We start from the raw sequence: 20,986 nt of genomic DNA on the forward strand, positions 1-20,986 counted from the left end.
ACCTTCAACTTCCCCTAAAAGGAAAAAACTTTTCACTCAAGCACCTGGGCCACCATTACCAAGGACCAATAGGGTTCTGAACATTGTGTCTTAGGGATACAAATGTTTCCTTCCACAACCTTCCAACCCCAAAAGGGTTCCCAGATCTACCACAAAATCAGTGGGCACAGGCTCAAAAGCAAATCCTTTCTCTGCTCTCTGAGGGCAGTGGAGCATGTTCCTGCAGAACAGATAGGCCAAGGCTTCTACTCCAGACTTTTTCTGGTACCCAGAAAAGAGGACACCTGGCACCCCATCCTTTCTCAATTCTACACACCTTCCTGGTGATCCCAAATTTCAAAATGCTCACCCTCCAACAAGCTGCTACCCATGCTGTCCAAGGACACTTGGCTAGCCACCCTAGATCCAAAAGAGGCTTACCTCCACATTCTTGTCAGGGAATCCTGCAGGAAATATCTCTACTTCAGGGCAGGATCTCAACACTTTCAGTTCTCTGCGCTTCCCTTTGGCTTATCTACTGCTCCCAGAATTTTCACAAAATGTCTGGCTCTGGCCATTGCCTTTTGCAGACAAATATTCCTTATTCCTTATTCAGGCAGACAGCCAGGACAAGCTGCTCAAGCACCTGGCCTTTGTAAATGCACTACTAACCTCCTTAGAGTACACGATCAATGGATTCCAAACAGGTGCCTACCCAAAGGGTAATCTTCCTGGCAGAAAGTTAGCTCACAGCATCCCAGATGGCATATCTTACACCAGAGAAACAAGTTTTTCTGACAGCCTACTTCTCCCAACTAGCCACCAGTCCCCAGCTATCTGCAAGGAAGATCCTGCAAGCTCTGGAGTTCATGGCATCTTGCATACTACTCATTCCATATGCCAGACTGCATATGATGAAACTTCAGTGGTACCTAAAGAGCCTTTGGTGTCAACACTCTCAAGACCTGGAAACTCTTCTACTTATAATTCCTTGCCTCAGAAAGGATTTTCTTTGGTGGGCAACAGCTTACTCCCAGAACAAGGGACTGCCCCCCCCCGACCCTCATAACAGATTCATCAGACTATGCTTGGGGTGCACACCTGGATGGATGGTGCATACAGGGCCAATGGAGCCCGCAGCAAATCCCTCTGCACATCAGTCAAAAAGAGATGATAGCTGTGCAGCATGCCTTGATTGCTTTCAAACCCCTTCTCTCTCCAGGGGTTCTCCAGATCAAAACAGACAAACACCAATGTGATGTGGTACATCACCAAGCAGGGAGGGACCCACTCCTACCCTCTATGCTGGCTGGTCATGACCCTTTGGCACACAGCCTCTTCCATGCGACTACACCTGTTAGCACAATTCCTGCTAGGATCTCTCAACTCTCTGGCAGACAAATTTAGAAGAAATCTTTTGGAACCACACGAGTGGCAACTCAACAGAAGTACCTTCAGCCTATTAACTCAGAAATGGGGAACCCCGAAGGTCGACCTCTTTGCCTCTCACACCAACCATCAGCTCAGCAAATTCTGTACCAGGGAGCTTCACTGCATGGCTTGGAAAGTGGATGCCCTGTTCTTCCCCTGAGTCAATCTATCAGTCTATGCCTTTCCTCCACTACCTTTCATCCCCAGGGTACTGCTCAAAATAAGGGAGGAAAAACCAAGGACCATTCTTATAGTTCCAGACTGGCCAAGACAACACTGGTGTACCCATTGTTACTTAGCCTGTCCCCTCTGCCTCCATGACATCTTCCTCAGATTCCAAACCTGACCCAGTGGGAAGGGGAATTCATGCAGCCCCAATTGCAGACATTCAATTTGGCAGCTTAGCTTCTTCCCTAACCCCGAACCAATCTGCCATCCTCAGTAAACAGGTTCTGGATGTCCTCCGTGAGGCCAGATGTCCTAGCACCAGAAAGTCTTATGCAGATAAATGGAAAAGGTTCTGCACCTGGATCCAGACTAAGGGAGCTAATGCGGCACAGCCCTCCATCCCTCTCATCCTGGATTATTTAGCTGACCTACTACACAGTGGTCTGTCTTTCTCATCCATAAAGAATTCATGCCTCTGATATTTTGGCTCATTTTCCCACTGAGCAACCCCTTTTCTCACACCCTTTGATCAAGCAGTACCTTAGAGGGGCTGGCAACTTGAGGCCACCCAGAAGGGCACCAACACCGGCTTGGGACCTTAACTTTGTTTTGGAAAAGCTCACCCTGCCCCCTTTTGAACCAGCTGCTTCTGCGGAGCTAAAATTTCTCTCTTGGAAGACAGCATTCCTTCTGGCCATCACTTCAGCCAGAAGACTCTCTCAGCTGCAAGCACTCATGGTTGTGGGAACCCTTCATTGTCTTCCATGCAGGCAGGGTATTCCTCAGAACTAGCCCATCCTTCATGCCCAAGGTGTGGTGTCCAGTGTGGCTCTCAACCAATCCATTAATTTGCCCACCTTTTTTCCTAATCCCTAGAACAAGGGGGAAAGGATTCTTCACTCTCTAGATGTGCACAGATGGCCCAGATTCTATCTAGACAGGACTTAATCCTTCAGAAAGTCTGATCAATTGCTGGTTAGCTTTGCTACAGGAGCAGAAGGAAAAACCATCTCCGAGCAAACCATTTCCAAATGGATAGCACACTGCATCCATTTCTGCTAGAAACAGCATGTAAAGCCTCCCCCCAAGAGTGTCAGGACACACAACATCAGAGCAGCCCCCGCAGCTTTCCTCAGAGGAGTCCCCACTCGGGACATCCTGGAGGCTGCCACCTGGACATCTGTTCACACTTTTACCAAGCATTACCACCTGTTTCTCTTCTCCAAATCCAGGGCATGGTTTGCCTCTGCAGTCTTGTAGGGCATTCTAGCCAGCCCCTAATTTCCTTGACTGCCTCCACCCATTTCCTCAGCTTTGGGAATCAACCCAAATGTGATGACTGCAACAGTGAAACATGAAGAACATATAGTACAGCTGTGTACGCTTACCATAAATGTAGATGTTCGAATAGATTCACTGTTGCAGTCCTGGTTTCCCTCCCTCCATCCCCCTTTCTTCTTTCTCCTTCTATTACCATTCTTCCTTGTTGTTCTCCTTTCCTTACAAGGGAAATATTGGTATTTATTTTCCACTCGTGGGGTTCTTCCACCAGAACTGGCCTCCTACTTTGGGGGCTCCTGACAGGTTAGGGCAGGAGAGACTGATGTAATGGTGTTGGCTGCTTTACTTTATACTACTGATGACCTGACCTCAGTCCTCAAGTGACAGCAACCGACGCAGAAATACTAAGTCTTTGGGCCGGCTGAGGGCTACCCTGGCAGGGATAACCCAAATGTGATGACTGCAACAGTGAATACACTCAAACGTCTACATTTATGGTAAGTGTACTCAATTACTTTCCTAGTATCTGTCTGGGAAAAGACAACCTGTGTCAGTTCTGACATTCCCAGTTAGTTGTTCCTTAGTGTATATATTCTTGTTTTTCCCTCCATCGTAAAACATTTCTTGGCAGGATTAAGGCAATTTCTGAATAAATTTTTTTCTTTGGCATATTTGAAAGGGCATGTACATAATGTTTACAAAACATTATATATTGGAGTCCTTTTCCAAGTACAGGACTGGCTTTGCTAGGACCATTCTCTTAGAACTCGTGGACCTGTATCCTTCCTCTTCCCAGGATTGGGGTATGGTTTGTAATCAACCCTCATATCATAAAGGTACTGCAGCAGTGAGAATGATGAACATGGTACAGTTGAGGTATCTGTATTTGCCGTAACAGTAGATGTTCTGATTCCTTGTTGCTGCAGTAGCCACTTCCATCCTCCATTCTGCTTGTACTTGATATAGTTGGTAGGATAAAAAGTTGTATGTTGATCTTTTGGGGGTTTCAGGAGGAGTAAGCTTTTACTTTGTGTGGGTAGTAAAGTCTACAGTATGCTGATTTCCCCTGCAATAGGCTAGGCAATCCACAGTCAGTGTAGTTGCAAGGGGAAGTCAGATATTTTGAGAACGGGACAGTGTTTTGTGTTTTGGGCAGGATCCAACTCCAGTTAACCAAAGGCTACTGCAGCAGCAAGCAACTTGAATATCTGTTTGTATGGTTTGTGTTAACTTGCACAACTGTACTTTATCACAACTATATATATTGTGTGTGATGTGTAGAGCACATTGTCAGACCTGTTTTAAGTGTTAAAATATTTTTCTTTTTGAATAGTAATTTCTCTTATTTTTTAGGCTGGACCTGAGCTTTTACTGCAGACTGAAGTGCTTTTTGTCACATTGGAACTCACTGCGTGCAAATTGTTTTAAGAACTGATCAGGATCCAAAACCCTTTTAATTCCTCGTTAAGGAAAACTGTGCACTTGCAGGATGACATCGGAACTGGAAAGCAGTCTGACCTCCATGGACTGGCTTCCCCAACTTACTATGAGGGCAGCCATCCAGAAAGCTGATGCATCCCAGAATGCACATGGGACTGGTGTAGGCAAGAAGAATGCACTTCTGGACCCTAACACTACCTTGGACCAGGATGAGGTCCAGCAACACAAGGATGGAAAGCCTCCATACAGCTATGCTAGCCTTATCACTTATGCTATAAATAGTTCTCAAAAAAAGAAAATGACTTTAAGTGAGATTTATCAGTGGATTTGTGATAATTTTCCGTACTACAGAGAAGCAGGAAGTGGCTGGAAGGTAAGGCCTTGAATTTTTTAACCCCCTCATATATAAAGCTTTTTAAGCACAATATGTTGTCTTGCAAAGACTGACCCCATTTTTCTTCCTGTTTCTTTGGGCCTTGGGGAGTTGACTTTAAAATGTTTTAGTACATTCCTTAAAGGAAACTGACTTTCGCTGTAATGAAATAAAACTTTTATGCCAACATCACTTGGCATGTATGAACCCTGAGTCACAAACTGAATATTTTCATGCTCCAAACGCCTGATTGCATTTGTTGTTTTAATGACTGAGTTCTGTACAGTTGCAGTTAGGTGTGGGTGTTTTATTTCTGCTCCTTTACATTTTTTGTCAAGTTAGGACTTTTGCATTGTTTACTTATTCATTATGGTGTATGGAGTTCTCTAGTTAACTTTGATAATGTTGCACCGTTTGCCAGTTGACTTCCCATTCGTAGTGATCTGTGCCTGTTTACAGGTGACCCATGCTCTGGAATGAACCACAGCATCCTTTTCAGCAGAGTGCAGTTTAGTTGACAGCCAGAATACTAGTTTACTGGTGAAGTTCAGAGCAAGTAACTCCATTTTGATCTCTGCTCATAGACCGTTTTAGGCACCATTGAACTCTGTGGTCACAGGGGACCCCAACCACAGCAAGTTATCTTATTTGTGATATTTGAATACATGGTTGTCAAGCTAACAAAAGCTAGTACAGCAGTCTTGTGTACTCAACCCAGGTGGGTAATAACTGTTAGGATGAAGAATCTTGAGGACTGGCACTACTACTTTGTTTAAATTTCAAAGATCTCCAATTGTTTTAACAGTGTTTTGTCAAGTAGCAGGCATTATAATTTCATTAAATATTTTGCCACTGACAATAGTACCTTTAAATTCTGCTGGTGGTTATTTTCTCTGTACCAAAATGAACGTTATTGCTGAGATGCTGGCATTGGGCATTTGCAGTACCCATGTCTGGGGGGTGGGGGGCTGATCATAGGGTTCTGATGTGACCCTTTTTGGATAAAGCAGTAATTAGTGAATGAACATGAGTGAGGGAAATGCTAGAGATTGGCAGCCCATAGCAAGCAATCTTAGCTCTGACCTGGGATTTTAAGAAGTGCAGACCCTCTTCTGGAATGGTTTTCTTTTTCCTGGCAGTTTTATAAATACTGGTAGAATAGTTGTGTAAAATCTTACCATAACCATAGATGTCCTTCTCTTCTGTGTTGCAGTATTCTTTACATATGGGTAGTAGTCCACTTCTCGACCCGGCATCCGGCTTGTATACAAAAGCTTCAAGCTACTGCCTGTACATGGGATGTCGCACGTAGGCTCCTAGGGCATCAGCCATAGAAGGGACATTCACACGTATAATCCTCAGAATAAAGTAGCCCCGTGAGGAAAACTCCAAAGGGAGACCCAGAAGGCAGTCATTCAAAAAACGAGCAAGATGTAGGGGGGAAGTAGATGGGATCGAATACTGCAACATAGAAGAGAAGGACATCTATGGTTTTAAGATTTTACACAACTATTGTATGTCCTCCTATTCAGTGTTGCAATATTCTTTACATATGGGAGAGTACCAAAGGTGAAAGGGAACCCAGGGAAGGGGGGGAAGGAACAGAGAAAGATCAAGCAGAAACACTTTCCAGAAATCCATGCAGGATTGCTCTGGCAAACCCTGCTCTGGCCCTAGAAATATTGTCCAACTTGTAATGTTTTGTAAAGGTATGAACAGAAGACCAAGTTGCAGCTTCCAAAAAGGGATGGAGTGTCCAAACCCCTGAAGAAAGCCCCTGAGGGATGCAACAGATCTAGTGGAATGAGCCTTAACAGAAGAGGATAAGGATTTCCCATGAAAATGATAGCAAAACACAATGGTCTTAGAAATCCATGAAGAGAGAGTTTGCTTAGAAACAGGCAAACCCAGAACCCTGGGATGGAAGGATACAAATAGTCAATCAGATTTCCTGATGGTCTTAGTTTTGTCATGATAGAATCTAAACTGTCTATGCACATCCAGGAATGCAGAATTCTCTCACTAGGAGATTGTGGAGATGGGAAAAAGTAGGCAGTTGGATAGCTTGATTTCAAAACAGATCATTGACCACTTCAGGCATAAAGGACAGATTAGTTCTCAAAGAAACTCTGTCCTTGTGAAAAACTAGGAATGGTGGTGAAGCCATTAATGCCTGCATCTCAGAAACCCTCCTGGCAGAGATATTAGCTACCAGAAGTACTGTTTTCAAAAGTACGAAACTTTAGAGAAGCAGAGGCCACTGGTTCAAAAAGGGGCCAGAGTCAACTTTTCTTGGACAAAATTAAGATCCCAAGGTTTCCTGGGAGGATTCATGTGTAGGACGTCTTTTAAGAAAAGCTTAACCTTCAGTCTGGAAGCCAGTGGAGGAGAAAAGGGCAGGCAAGCAGACAAGGAAGAACAGTGGCCTTAATAGAAGAATAAGACCACTGTTAAGCAACTCATACAGGTAAGAACACCAAAACGGGTCCTTTTTTCTTTTTTGGCACCAGCCAGAATATCTTGTCCACTTTGAAATGTAAGACTTCCTAGTATTGGGCTTCCTGGCCTCCTGCAAAACCCAAAGCATGTCCTTAGAAAAAAGGTGCCTAAAAGGGATAAAAAGTTGATCACCCATAAGGTCAAGTGAAAAGTTGACAGCTGTGGATGAATTAGACATCACTTGTCTTGAGTGAGTAGGTCCATCCGGTGAGGTAACTTTAGTGATGGTCCTTGGCTAAATGCAGGAAAAGAAGAGGAAACCAATGCTGTCTTGGCCAAAAGGGATTCACTAACAATATTTTTAGTTTCTCCTGTTTGAATTTTCGACAAGACTTTCTGAATCAAAGGAAAAGGAGTGACTGCATAAAGAAACATCCCCTTCCATGAAAATGATGGTGCGTCCACCTTCCACGCCCGAGGGCGAGGGACCCTGGCACAGAAAACAGGAAGTAGTCTGTCCAGAGGGGAGGCACATCCATCTCTGGAGTACCCCATTGGTGAACTAGATCCAGGAACACATCCCTGTGAAGCATCCACTCATGGGATTGTATTGTGGATCTGCTTAATGCGTCTGCCACTGAGTTCTGAGCCGAAGGAAGTTACACCGCATGCAGTGAGACTTTGTACTGAATAGCCAACTCCCATTCCTTGATGGCTAAGCGACAAAAAAGATTTTGTGACCACCTTCTTGTTTATGCACCAAAAGACCGTAGTATTGACTGTTAGGATATTGAGGGTTCCTGGAAGAAAGATAAGATGAAAGGCCTGTAAGGCTAGAATCAGTGCCCTCATTTCCCTGATATTTGATGTTTTTTCCTCAGAGGGGGACCAAAGGCCCTGAACCTTTGTGGAAGCAAAGTCTGAGGTATCTGTAAAGGTTCCTGTACTGGTTGAGGAATTTGAGGGGGGTAGCCCAGGATTCACAGAGTTGCTGCATCCACCAACCTAATTCTGTTTTCAAACAGGAAAGAAGAGGAATGCCAGTCTGTAAGGGATGAGCATGCTGGGACCAGACCGTCTTCAGAAACCACTGGATCTTCATGTGAAGTTTTGCAAAAGACAACATAGGAATTGTAGAGGCCATGAACCAAAGAAGTCTCAGGAACTCCCTGGCAGATATGGGAGAGTTAGAAAGGGATTCCATGAAAGCTTTGAGAGAGAGAGAGGTTTTTGAAGGAAGAAATGTCATCAAGTTGGTCCTGAACCTGTACCCCAGAAAAATGAGATCCTGACTGGGTGATGGAGTAGACTTTTTGTAATTTATTGTGAACCCCAAGCTTTGTAGAAATGGAATAGTTAGATTTAGGAGTTGAAGCAGAAGACCTGGACTGCTGGTCAGAGAAAGCAGGTCGTCCAGGTAAGGGTAAACATGAAGACCTTTTAATCTTAGAAAAGCAGTGGCTGGAGCTAGACACTTTGTGAAGACCCTTGGAGCAATGGAAAGACCAAAAGGCAAGGCAGAGAATTGAAAGTGCCAAGAACCCAGTGAGAAATGTAACTTCCTGAGGTGTGAAGGTGGATAGGAATATGCAGGTAAGCATCCTTGAGATCCAGTGAAGCTAAGAATGCTTGAGGAGGAACCAGAGGGAGAAGAGACTGTAGGGATAGCATCTCAAAAGAAGGCACCACCAGGAAGGTAATCAACTTGGACAGGTCCAAAATGGGTCTCCAAGGACCATGTTTTCTTGGAACATCCTGGAGTAAAAAACCCTTCCTTACTGACTAAAAGGGACAAGTTGAATGGTGCCCTGGAGAGAAAGCTCAGTTAGCAATGAGGAAACAGATGCAGTTGATCTGAGGGAGATTGGGGAAGCCTCTGAAAGGGGGTGTAGACTTCAAATCATGAAGTAAGTGTTTTGAGTAATGGATATCACCCAAAAAATCCTGATTGATGATATTCCAGGCTGAAAGGAAAAGAAAAAGGTGGAGAGAGGAGTATGACTTGTAAGTTGGAGCTGGATGTCCCAGAGAGCCTTGTCTGGACAGAAAGGGCTGCTGGGAAGATGAAGTCATCAGAGTTTTAGGATGAGGGTGGCCTCCTAGCAGATGTATGTGCCTTAGAACCAGAGGGAACAGAAGATCATCTTAGTGCTTCCTAGTAAAAGGGGTTTTAGCAGGGAAATTCCTACGAAATTTAGGAACCAGAGAAATTAGCAGGTGCTTTAAATCCTGGAGCTCCTTAGCTTTTTCCTTCAGAGTTCTGCAGCAGCCTTATCTAAAAGAGCAGAATTGTCCAAGGGAGCATCAAGCAATTTTACCTTGATGTCATCTGTGAGAGTCTGTAGGCGCAGCCAAGAATAACTCCTGAGGACAGAAGTTGCAGCTCAGGAGGAAGCTTCTACAGCATCATAGCTACATTTAATAGAATGCCTAATGACCTGTGAAGATGCAGCCGAGAGAGACAGAGATAAGGACTTATTTCTGAGTCAGGAAGCTGGGACAGGGCATGAGAAGCTTGAGAGAGCAAAGCTAAGAGAATACCTAGACATGCGAGTCTGGTAATTTTAATAGTTGTGATTGCCAGGGTGGAATAGGTGTAAGCCTTCTTTCCTAACCCTTCTAAAATGTTACTTTGTCTGAGGGAAGCAGTTTTGTGGAAGGAACAACCTGAGAGGATTTATTTGAGGCGGAAAAAAAAAAACAAACTGCAGGATCAGCTGAAGGACAATTAAAAAGAAATTTGTAATCCTGAGGGACCTTATAAAAACGGTCAGGTCTTTTAGGAGCTGGTGCATGTGAATCTGGGGTCTTGGAATTTGATTCAAAGGCATCTAGAAAAGGAAGCACTGGAGGGACAGGTGCAGGGGCCTCCACCTGAAGTATGTCATAGTATTTTTCTTAATGTTCTTCGTGTTTCACTGTTGCAGTCATTACACTTGGGATATCCTGCTGGCAGGCTACCCTCAGTCGGCCTGAATTCCAAAGTCTAGGTCTGGCGTCGCTTGCTGTCACCTCTTCCCTGACGTTAGTGCGCCAGGGGTATAAAAGATGCAGCCAACGCCATTTTCTTCAGTCTTTCTTGCCGTGCGTTGCCCGAAGCATAAGCAGTTCACAAGTGCCGGTCGGCCGACTCCTGAGATTTTCATGTTCGAAGTCATTAAAAGCTAAGTACCCCGTTGGGGAAACTTTTTTCTTGCTCCAGACCGATGTCAGAAAAAGTTAATAATTGTATTTCTTGTGGGAAGCAAGTACCTCATAAGGACTTTCATTCTTACTGTATTCCTTGCCTAGGCCCTGACCACGGCGTTACTCGTTGTCGGTTTTGTGCTAGATTTAACCAATGCACTATTAAGCGTCTGTATGATTTTGCATTACACTATTTTGGCAGAAGATTTAATTATACCATGTTGTCGGATAGCCATCAGACTACCGGAATTCACAAGAAATGCAAAGAAAAAGAAAAGGACAGGCATCCAAGGTCCAAAACCGACAAGGCTTCTTCTAAGTCCGTCACCGGTTCTCAGTGAGGCACCTTTGCAGCCCCTGACGCCCGCTACTTTAGACCTGCAGGCCGCTACCGACTCCCACGTGGAGTTGCCTAGGCTGCTGGAAGGTCAAGGTATTGGACCTTCGGAGACTATTCCCTCAAATGGGTCCGGAGCCACTTAGCAGGCATCGGCTTCTGAGGGTGTTTTCAGACCAACTCAATTATACATTAAAACGACTTCAGCTTCAAAGGCAAAGACTAAAGCACCCTTAAAGACAAGTGCAACAGCCTCATGGACAGGCCTCCATGCCCAAAAAACAGATGCTCAAAATGGCCGAAGGCTTAATTACTTTGATCAGGGGTTCCCATCCCCCTCCCTGATAAGACCTAGGCAAGAGACAGAATATGAATGTTCAGATCAGGTTTCCATTTCATCTGATTCCTCTTCTTATCAGGAATACTCTCTTCCTCCCTATGAGGATTCTGATGCTGAAGAATCTATCCCTTCAGCCTCTCCTCCTGAGGATTACTCTTTTGGGGAAACCTTGCATACCATGAGGGAGCATTTCCACTGGGAGAGCCAAGATTTTTCAGAATCTAAGAAAAGGCTCAGAGACTTCCTTTTACTACCACAACACATTCCCCTAGCTATTCCACCTGTGTTAGCCATTGTTGATGTATTTTCAGAGTCCAGTCTGACCCCCTGACTCCTTGCCTCCAGCTCCTGTTAAGCCGGACAGGTACTACAAGGTCCCTGACTCTCATAAATTCCTTTTCAAAAACCCTGCTGCTGACCCAGAAACTATCTCTCAGGGTCCCAAAGGGGTCAAGGCTTTTGCTACAAAAAACCCTACCCCCTCTGACAGGGATTCTAGGGCATTGGACAGATGGGGAAAAAAGATTTACACTTCCGCTACCTTGGCTATAAGGGCTTTAAATTGTCAGTTTCATATGCTCAAATATCAGCAATATATTATGACACTCTTAAACAGAAAATGTTGACAAATTCTGAATGTGCACAAAACAAAGAAATGCAGGATTTATTGCATGCAGCTGAACAAGTTGGAAAGCATACTTTGCAATGTGGTTTTGATTCTCTTGAGGCCTCCTGCAGGGCCGCTGTTACAGGTTCTGTCATTAGGAGGCATGCTTGGTTAAAAGAACAGAATTTGCCGGATCATGTTAAAGCAAAACTATTAGATGCTCCTTTACAGCATGATACTTTGTTTGGTGCTAAAGGAGAAGAGGTGTTGAAGAAAATGGAGGACAAAGGTAAATCTATGCAAACAGTCAAGGATTTCTTGCAGGTACAACCTCCCAGATTTAGCAGGAACTGGCCTACAAAAAAATTGGTCCTTTCCAGTGTCAGACCACAAAGGGGCAGATCACAGCCCCAAGGCTCATACAGGCCTAAACAATGGGGTGCTTCTACCTCCAAAAGCAGAGAAGAAAAATTACAGCCATACAGAAAACAGTCTCAATGACTTCCCACTTCCAGCACCAAGCACTTATCTTTTGGCAGCCCCTTTGGGAGGAAAACTAGCACTTTTTTCACAAAATTGGCACATGATCACCCTGGACAATGGTTTCTAAATATAGTTTCACAAGGCTACAGGTTCCACTTTCATATCCTGCCAAGGCAAAACGGTATGCCAGATCTGCCACACAATCAATGGGCAGAGGCACAAAAACAAGTTTCATCCCTCATGGACATGATGGCCATTCAACAAGTACCAAAACAAGAGCAGGGTCAAGGATTTTATTCAACTGTTCTTGGTACCCAGAAAAGACAAAGCCTGGAGGCCTATACTGGACCTATTTATTCTAAACACGTATCTGGATATTCCAAAATTCAAGATGTTGACTCTACAGCAGCTTCTGCCCATGTTTGGTAAGAAGGCTTGGCTTGTGACTTTAGATCTAAAGGAGGCATACTTGCATGTCCCAATCAGACAAACGTGCAGAAGATACCTCACATTCAAAGCTGGCTCAATGCACTACCAATTCTCTGCACTGCCTTTTGGCTTATCTACTGTGCCGAGGGTCTTCACAAAGTGCCTGGCACCAGTAATTGCATTTTGCAGACAGAGGAATACAAATATATCCTTACTTGGACTGCCTTATTCAAGCGGAGAACAAGGACATTCTGCTACAGCATTTGGCGTTCGTAAAATGTTTACTGACAAGTCTAGGGTACACAGTAAACGAAAAGAAATCAAAACCCGTACCCTCTCAAGAGATATTCCTGGGAGCAAGCTTAAATACAACTGCCCAGATGGCTTATCTCATGCCAGACAGACAACTGACTACCTATTTTAAAATGTTGGCAACAAAGACCCAGTTATCTGCAAGAAAAATTCTGCAGGCCTTGGGTTTCATGACATCCTGCATTCTGCTAATTCCATATGCAAGACTGCATATGAGCAAAGTTCAATGGTATCTAAAAAGTGTTTGGACTCAACATTGCCACAGCCTGGCAACAGTAATTACCCTCATTCCCTGCCTGCAACCAGTTTCCGGACTGACAACAGATTACGCCTGGGGGGCCCATATGGCAGGAAAATGTATTCAGGGCTCATGGTCCAAGTGAAATCCATCTACATATCAATCAGAGATGCTAGCTGTTCAGAATGCCCTAACAGCCTTCAAGGATCAACTTCACCCAGGACAACTACTAAGGATGGACAGTACTACAGTCATGTGGTACATATCCAGGGAGAGGCACACATTCCTACCTCATCTGCAGGCTAGCCATGAACTTGTGGCACACGGCATTGACTTACCAAGTACATCTGCAAGCACAATTCCTGCCAGGAAGGAAAAATACTTTGGCAGACGAACTAAGCAGAAACCTCATGGATTCCCACAAATGGAAATTGGATCTACGAGTCTTCAGCATGATAACAAGGACCTGGGGATGTCCGGGCATAGACCTATTTGCCACCCCTCACAACTACCAACTACAAAGATTCTGCACAAGGACTTATCACAAGCAAGCATGGAAAGTGGATGCACTCTCTTAATGTTGGAAAAATCTAACAGTATATGCCTTTCCTCCTGTGCCTCTCCTACCCAAAGTACTCCTCAACGTCAAGAGAAACCAAAAATGATGCCGATTGCCCCAGACTGGCCCCACCAGCACTGGTACCCAATCCTAAAGAGCTTGTCTCACTGCCCAGCCTGGACATTACCTCAAATGCCTCACTTATTGACCCAACAAGACAGTCACATACAACACAGCCAACTCAAAACCTTAAATCTGGCGGCATGGCAGATAATATTGCCTCTCAAGACGCACCTCTCTCTAAAGCAGTGATGGATGTTATTTTGGAGGCCAGGAGGCCTAGCACCAGAAAATGTTATGCAGACAAATGGAAGAGATTCTGTGCTTGGAACCAAGCGCAAGGTATTGACACGATTGTTCCAAATATTCCTCAGATTTTACAATACTTGACTGAGATGCTGGATAAAGGCCTTTCTTTTTCATCAATTAAAATTCATGCTTCTGCCATTTCAACTCATTACAATACAGAACCACCTATTTTTTCACACCCCTTACTTAAGGCAGTACCTCAGAGCGGCCAAAAATATAAGACCTCCAAGGAGAGCACCAATACCTGTTTGGGACCTCAACTATGTCTTGGAAAAACTCATACTACCTCGGTTTGAGCCAGCCTGTGAAGCTGACATAAACTTCTTATCCTGGAAAACAGCTCTGCTCCTAGCAATAACCTCCGCTAGAAGAGTCTCAGCGTTACAGGCACTCATGGCTGCGGAACCTTTTCTCATTTTCCTTTCGCTGAGGACAAACCCTACATTTATGCCTAAGGTAGTGTCCAGTGTGGCCCTTAATCAAACAATTCATTTGTCTACTTTTTATCCAAACCAACAGAATAAGGGTGAGATAATTCTGCATTCCTTGGACATTCACAGACAGCTACGCTTCTACTTGGACAAAACTAAAACTTTCAGAAAAACTGATCAACTCCTAGTGGCATATGCTGCAAGCATCACAAGGAAAGCCTATCCCTAAATAGACTATTTCAAAGTGGATAGGCCATTGCATTAGTTTCTGCTATTCACAGCATGGCAAATCAGTGCCTAAAGACATTAGGGCACACTCAACCAGAGCAGCAGCCACTTCAGCAGCCTTTCTCAGAGGAGTACCAACCAAAGACATCTTAAAGGCTGCAACCTGGAGTTCAGTGCAGACCTTTACAAAGCATTATCACTTACCTTTCTACTCTAAATCCAGGGCAGGCTTTGCCATTGCAGTTCTGCAAGGCCTTATAGCCTCTCCTAATCCTATTTAGCTCCAAACTCCCAACTTTAGCTTTGGGATTCAACCCAATTGTAATGACTGCAACAGTGAAACCCGATGAACATAGTACCATAAATGTAGATATTAGTGTATTCACTGTTTCAGTCTAGGTTACCCTCCCTCCATGCCCCCCTTTCTTTGCTAGGATTTATCTGTACTTCTTTATCCTATACAACCTATGTGGTGTATTTGCTTTTAGATGAAGGAAAAGTTGTTTTATGTGCATGCATGCTTTTTGGCATAAATTAGCCTACCAATTTTGGGGCACGTGACACCTGGGGTAAGAAAAACTGAAGAAATTGGTGTCTGCTGCATCTTTTATACCCCTGGTGCACTGACGTCAGGGAAGAGTCCTTTTTCAACAATCCAGAGAGGGTGCCCACGAACTGAATCCCAAAAAGCTCGGACAACGACAGCAGGATAGTTAAACCACCGTTTATTGACTGAAAGTCACAACACAAAATGAATAATTCAGATAAAAGTATCACTAGGTTAAGCGCTTTCGTCTGACCTCCGTCAGACTTCCTCAGAACCATGAACAAATGTCAGAAATGAGTTTTTAAATACTTTTTGGCGCCAACTGCTTACCAAACAATTGCTATTTAAAAGGGCAACATTGATACTGTATCATGTTGTACATCAGCATGTGCAAAAACAACAGCGTGTACAAAGAATCGGCATGTGCAAAAAATCAGCATGTGCAAAAAATACTTGTAATGCATAATGTAGCTTACATAATAATAAATAATTAACACATATATATTTGAGATATTAACTAAAATTCCTTCTACTAATACAATTAAATACACTCTCTAACAATGTATAGTACATCTAAGTGCCTGTTAAAAATATTATACTGTACTAGTTTGTAACACAACCTAATCAAATATCTACTGTGCCAGTATTACATAAAAAACAAAGTTATTAAGAACATTAAAAACATCAGTGTGTAAAAAAACAACAATATAAAAAGCGTCAATATATGAAAAGTTAGAGTTGATTAAAATAAAACAATGTCTTGTACAGAAAAAATAGTGTACTAGCCAACTATGACACTATTTCTAAAGATTACTGTAGACGTATAGACATACGGGGTACTAATTGAATAATGCATACAAATATCTGTATAACCAATAGCGCATCCTATATAATAATAATAATAAAACTAGACAACCCAGGGGTATATCTGAACCTAATGAAACCCATATGGAGAACATGTACCCTCCAATAAAAAACATAAACAACTAATATAAACCACTAATGTGAACACCTAATATGAACAACTAACACAAATGGGAAATGTGTCTAAAGATGCCAACGAACCACTACACTGTAACCAAGCTGCTGAAAATCTTCATACATTAAGCTGTAAGAATGGCTTTATACTGATAAAATCATTCAGCCCTGGTTTAGATGTAGAGTCACAAAATATCTGCCATCTACTTTCGAGAGCCGAAAGTTTGATCTTCCAATTCCCTTCACTACTACTTGTTTCCATTAAATCTATGATGGCAAACTTGAAACTATGGTTGTTACCTTTTTCAGAAATGTGTCTACACAGAGCGTTTTTTTCGTCTTTCCTCTGAATTCTATACAAGTGTTCGTATATCCTGGTTTTTAACTTCCTTTCGGTTTTGCCTATATAATAGGCCGAACAGGATATACACGTGGCTATGTAGACCACCCTTTGCGTATTGCAGTTACCTTTACGTGTCTTAATTTTCGTCTTCAAAACATTGTCCAATTTAATGTCTATACTAGTATTAATGAAGTTACATTGTCTACACATACCACATTTTCGTGTACCTCTACTAAGAGTCTTAGTTTCCCTTAAGTGCTCAAATAAGTATTTCAGATTGTGAGACATTTTATATACAATTTTAGGGGGCTCACACCCTGGTGCACCCTCCTTGTCAGAAAGCATAAGGATCTCCCAGTGTTTATTTAAAATTTCTTTAACTAAATTAGAATACGGATTGTATCTAATGACACATACTCGCTTGTCGTCGAAGCCTTCTGCTTTACTCAAATTAGGCACTGGGACGCCTAAAAGAGGTAAATATTTTTTCCCCCATTCACTGATAACATATTGAGTAACGTTGTCTAACATGTCCTTCGGATAACCACGGTTCAAAAACATGTCGTGGATATTTACAAGTTCCCTCTCCATAACCTCTTTTTCTGAGGACATGCGGGCTGCGCGAATACACTGCCCTTTAAACACGTTACGAAACATGTAAGGAGGATGGTTGCTGTTAAAGTTTAAGTAATCGTTAGAAAAGGTACTTTTTCTGTGTATACTAGATGTAAAGTTGGTACCATTATTACTGATGTACGTGTCCAAATATGAAATTCCTGTCCTATCTATACTATGCGTGAATTTCAAAAACTGAGTAGTGTTATTAATAAAGACTATAAATTCATTAAGCTCGTCAAGTGAGTCGTTCCACAAAATGAACAAGTCGTCCAAAAATCTAGTGTACAAAAGTATTTTACTAAAATGTACACTTTTGAAAACAAATTATGTTTCCCATTCCAACATAACCATGTTGGCATAAATGGGGGCGCAGGATGCACCCATAGCCACCCCCTTTACTTGTTTAAACACCTCTCCTTGGAATTGCACATAATTGTGATCAAGGACTAGTCCCATCATGTCTACAATTAAATTAACCTTGTCACTACTTAAATTGGAGAATTTACTTAGACTATTATGAAAATATTCTAGTCCAATGTCTCTGGGTATACTAGAATATAAATCAATAACATCAATAGTGAGGAATATCATCTCCTTCCTCCATAAGTCATATGTAAGTTTCCCCAAAAAATCCCAGGAGTCCTTTGTTAAGTGGTTGACCCTTTCATAAACATGCTTCGTCCATTCATCAATGGTAACTCCTATTTTAAATGCCTTAGATAGTGATCCAGAAATAATCGGCCGAAATGGGGGGTGTTCCAAGTCTTTATGAATTTTGGGTATTCCTACGATCGTAGCCATTTTTGGAAACTCTACTCTGATAAACTGATAAATGTCGTTAGTAATCCTATTGTCCAATAGGTATTCCTCTATGGCCAAGTCTATTCTTTTATGACCTATATGTACTTGATTTGTGGAAATAACTTCATAATTACCTGAATGGTGTAGTATCTTCAAAATCTCATTATTATAGTCCAAAGTATTGTATAACACTATCCCCCCACCCTTGTCGGGTTTCATTATTCTAATGTGAGGGTTTTCTCTTATATGTCTAAGACAATCCCTTTCTTCATTGTTTAAGTTATCCATAAACACTTTAGTGTACTCTTTACTCATTTTAATATCTTTATACAATTTGTATATGTCTTTAGATACTAATTTCTCATAATGAAGGACTTGTGGATGGTATGCCGGAACTATCACACTCTTTTTTGTAAGTCTTTTACAATAATTAATACCGGTCATATTCTGAACCTGGTTTTTATTATTGAATAAAACAGAGAAATTTAACCTACGACTAAAAAACTTTACCTCTTTGATAGTGTCCACAATATTAAATTTACTGGTAGGGATGAATTTCATACCTTTGGTGAACAAGGAAACATGCCCTTGCGTAACCACCGTGTCCGTGTAGTTAAACACGTTAAACCCATTAAACGAATGGGTAATTTGTTTGGTTGGTGGTAACTCCGCAACAGTTGGCAAACTGACATCCACATTGCATAAAGGAGACAGTGTTTCTTCCTGTGCTGTGTCCAGATGAACGATCTGCCTACATGAACTTGAATTTAGTTCACACAGACCTTCCCCTTCTAGTATTGCCTCCTGAATTGTTTCGGGGCAGGGAAAAACCTCCCCCCTTGAAAATTTGTCATGTGTATTTCTGTCCGTCCGTTCATTAAATACCAAATGCTTCTCCTGTTGAGGGCCTTCCCTCCTATTCACATTAGGCCATATATAGGCCCTATTGTTTTTGTAAAGTTCCATGTCCCTATCTATCTTCCTTAGTTTTCTATTAAATATTAATGTATTTTTGTTTTCCGCTGTAGCAAACTGTCTATGGTACAAATCCCCCCATTGGTCAAAGTCTATGTCCTTAATAATGTCATCATTCAATATCTCTATGTCCTTAGTGAGTTCCACCACCTTCACTTCATTATATTTCAACAATCTTTTCATATACACAAAACCAAAGTCATCAAACATGTTATTAAAATCATTTATAATAATGTTATTAAAATCAATACCCAACGGGAGCTTAAAAAATCTCAACCCCTTAGGTACAATTTTTAAATTCAAACAGTGTTTCAAGTAGGCACTGTCGGTTTTAACACTTTTAATCTGAATGAGTTTTTTGCCAAGTGAGACAATCTTGGACTTAATATTGTCCTTATTAGTACTACAATGTCTTCCTTGTTTCAGCTGATTTTCATAACAATGGTCGTCTCTTTTAAAATTGACATCGTCGTTAAGAAATGCATCTATATTGTTCATGCTAAAAGTTTTTAAACAACGACCCTTTGGGTCCCAGTGCCTAATTTGAGTAAAGCAGAAGGCTTCGACGACAAGCGAGTATGTGTCATTAGATACAATCCGTATTCTAATTTAGTTAAAGAAATTTTAAATAAACACTGGGAGATCCTTATGCTTTCTGACAAGGAGGGTGCACCAGGGTGTGAGCCCCCTAAAATTGTATATAAAATGTCTCACAATCTGAAATACTTATTTGAGCACTTAAGGGAAACTAAGACTCTTAGTAGAGGTACACGAAAATGTGGTATGTGTAGACAATGTAACTTCATTAATACTAGTATAGACATTAAATTGGACAATGTTTTGAAGACGAAAATTAAGACACGTAAAGGTAACTGCAATGCAAGGGTGGTCTACATAGCGTGTATATCCTGTTAGGCCTATTATATAGGCAAAACCGAAAGGAAGTTAAAACCAGGATATACGAACACTTGTATAGAATTCAGAGGAAAGGCGAAAAAATGCTCTGTGTAGACACATTTCTGAAAAAGGTAACAACCATAGTTTCAAGTTTGCCATCATAGATTTAATGGAAACAAGTAGTAGTGAAGGGAATTGGAAGATCAAACTTTCGGCTCTCGAAAGTAGATGGCAGATATTTTGTGACTCTACATCTAAACCAGGGCTGAATGATTTTATCAGTATAAAGCCATTCTTACAGCTTAATGTATGAAGATTTTCAGCAGCTTGGTTACAGTGTAGTGGTTCGTTGGCATCTTTAGACACATTTCCCATTTGTGTTAGTTGTTCATATTAGGTGTTCACATTAGTGGTTTATATTAGTTGTTTATGTTTTTTATTGGAGGGTACATGTTCTCCATATGGGTTTCATTAGGTTCAGATATACCCCTGGGTTGTCTAGTTTTATTATTATTATTATATAGGATGCGCTATTGGTTATACAGATATTTGTATGCATTATTCAATTAGTACCCCGTATGTCTATACGTCTACAGTAATCTTTAGAAATATTGTATCATAGTTGGCTAGTACACTATTTTTTCTGTAAAAGACATTGTTTTATTTTAATCAACTCTAACTTTTCATATATTGACGCTTTTTATATTGTTGTTTTTTACACATTGATGTTTTTAATGTTCTTAATAACTTTGTTTTTTATGTAATACTGGCACAGTAGATATTTGATTAGGTTGTGTTACAAACTAGTACAGTATAATATTTTTAACAGGCACTTAGATTTACTATACATTGTTAGAGAGTGTATTTAATTGTATTAGTAGAAGGAATTTTAGTTAGTTAATATCTCAAATATATATGTGTTAATTATTTATTATTATGTAAGCTACATTATGCATTACAAGTATTTTTTGCACATGCTGATTTTTTGCACATGCCGATTCTTTGTACACGCTGTTGTTTTTGCACATGCTGATGTACAACATGATACAGTATCAATGTTGCCCTTTTAAATAGCAATTGTTTGGTAAGCAGTTGGCGCCAAAAAGTATTTAAAAACTCATTTCTGACATTTGTTCATGGTTCTGAGGAAGTCTGACGGAGGTCAGACGCTTAACCTTTTTTGTGGTTTTCTTTTTT

At 41.6% G+C, this 20,986-nt stretch overlaps 1 protein-coding gene across 1 annotated transcript in view; it reads left to right on the top strand.

Annotated features, from left to right (window-relative positions):
- FOXJ3 (forkhead box J3) overlaps positions 1 to 20,986 on the top strand; it is a gene marked incomplete in the record, with an annotated part of 1,121,635 nt that overhangs the window by 263,270 nt on the left and 837,379 nt on the right. The window contains 1 exon segment of the mRNA XM_044061784.1: positions 4,213 to 4,672. Within this exon segment, the coding sequence (XP_043917719.1) occupies positions 4,349 to 4,672 (324 nt within the window).

The sequence above is a fragment of the Protopterus annectens genome, chromosome 2.part0 (genome assembly GCF_019279795.1).
Source record: "Protopterus annectens isolate FY-2018-M chromosome 2.part0, PAN1.0, whole genome shotgun sequence".
NCBI lineage: Eukaryota > Metazoa > Chordata > Ceratodontiformes > Protopteridae > Protopterus > Protopterus annectens.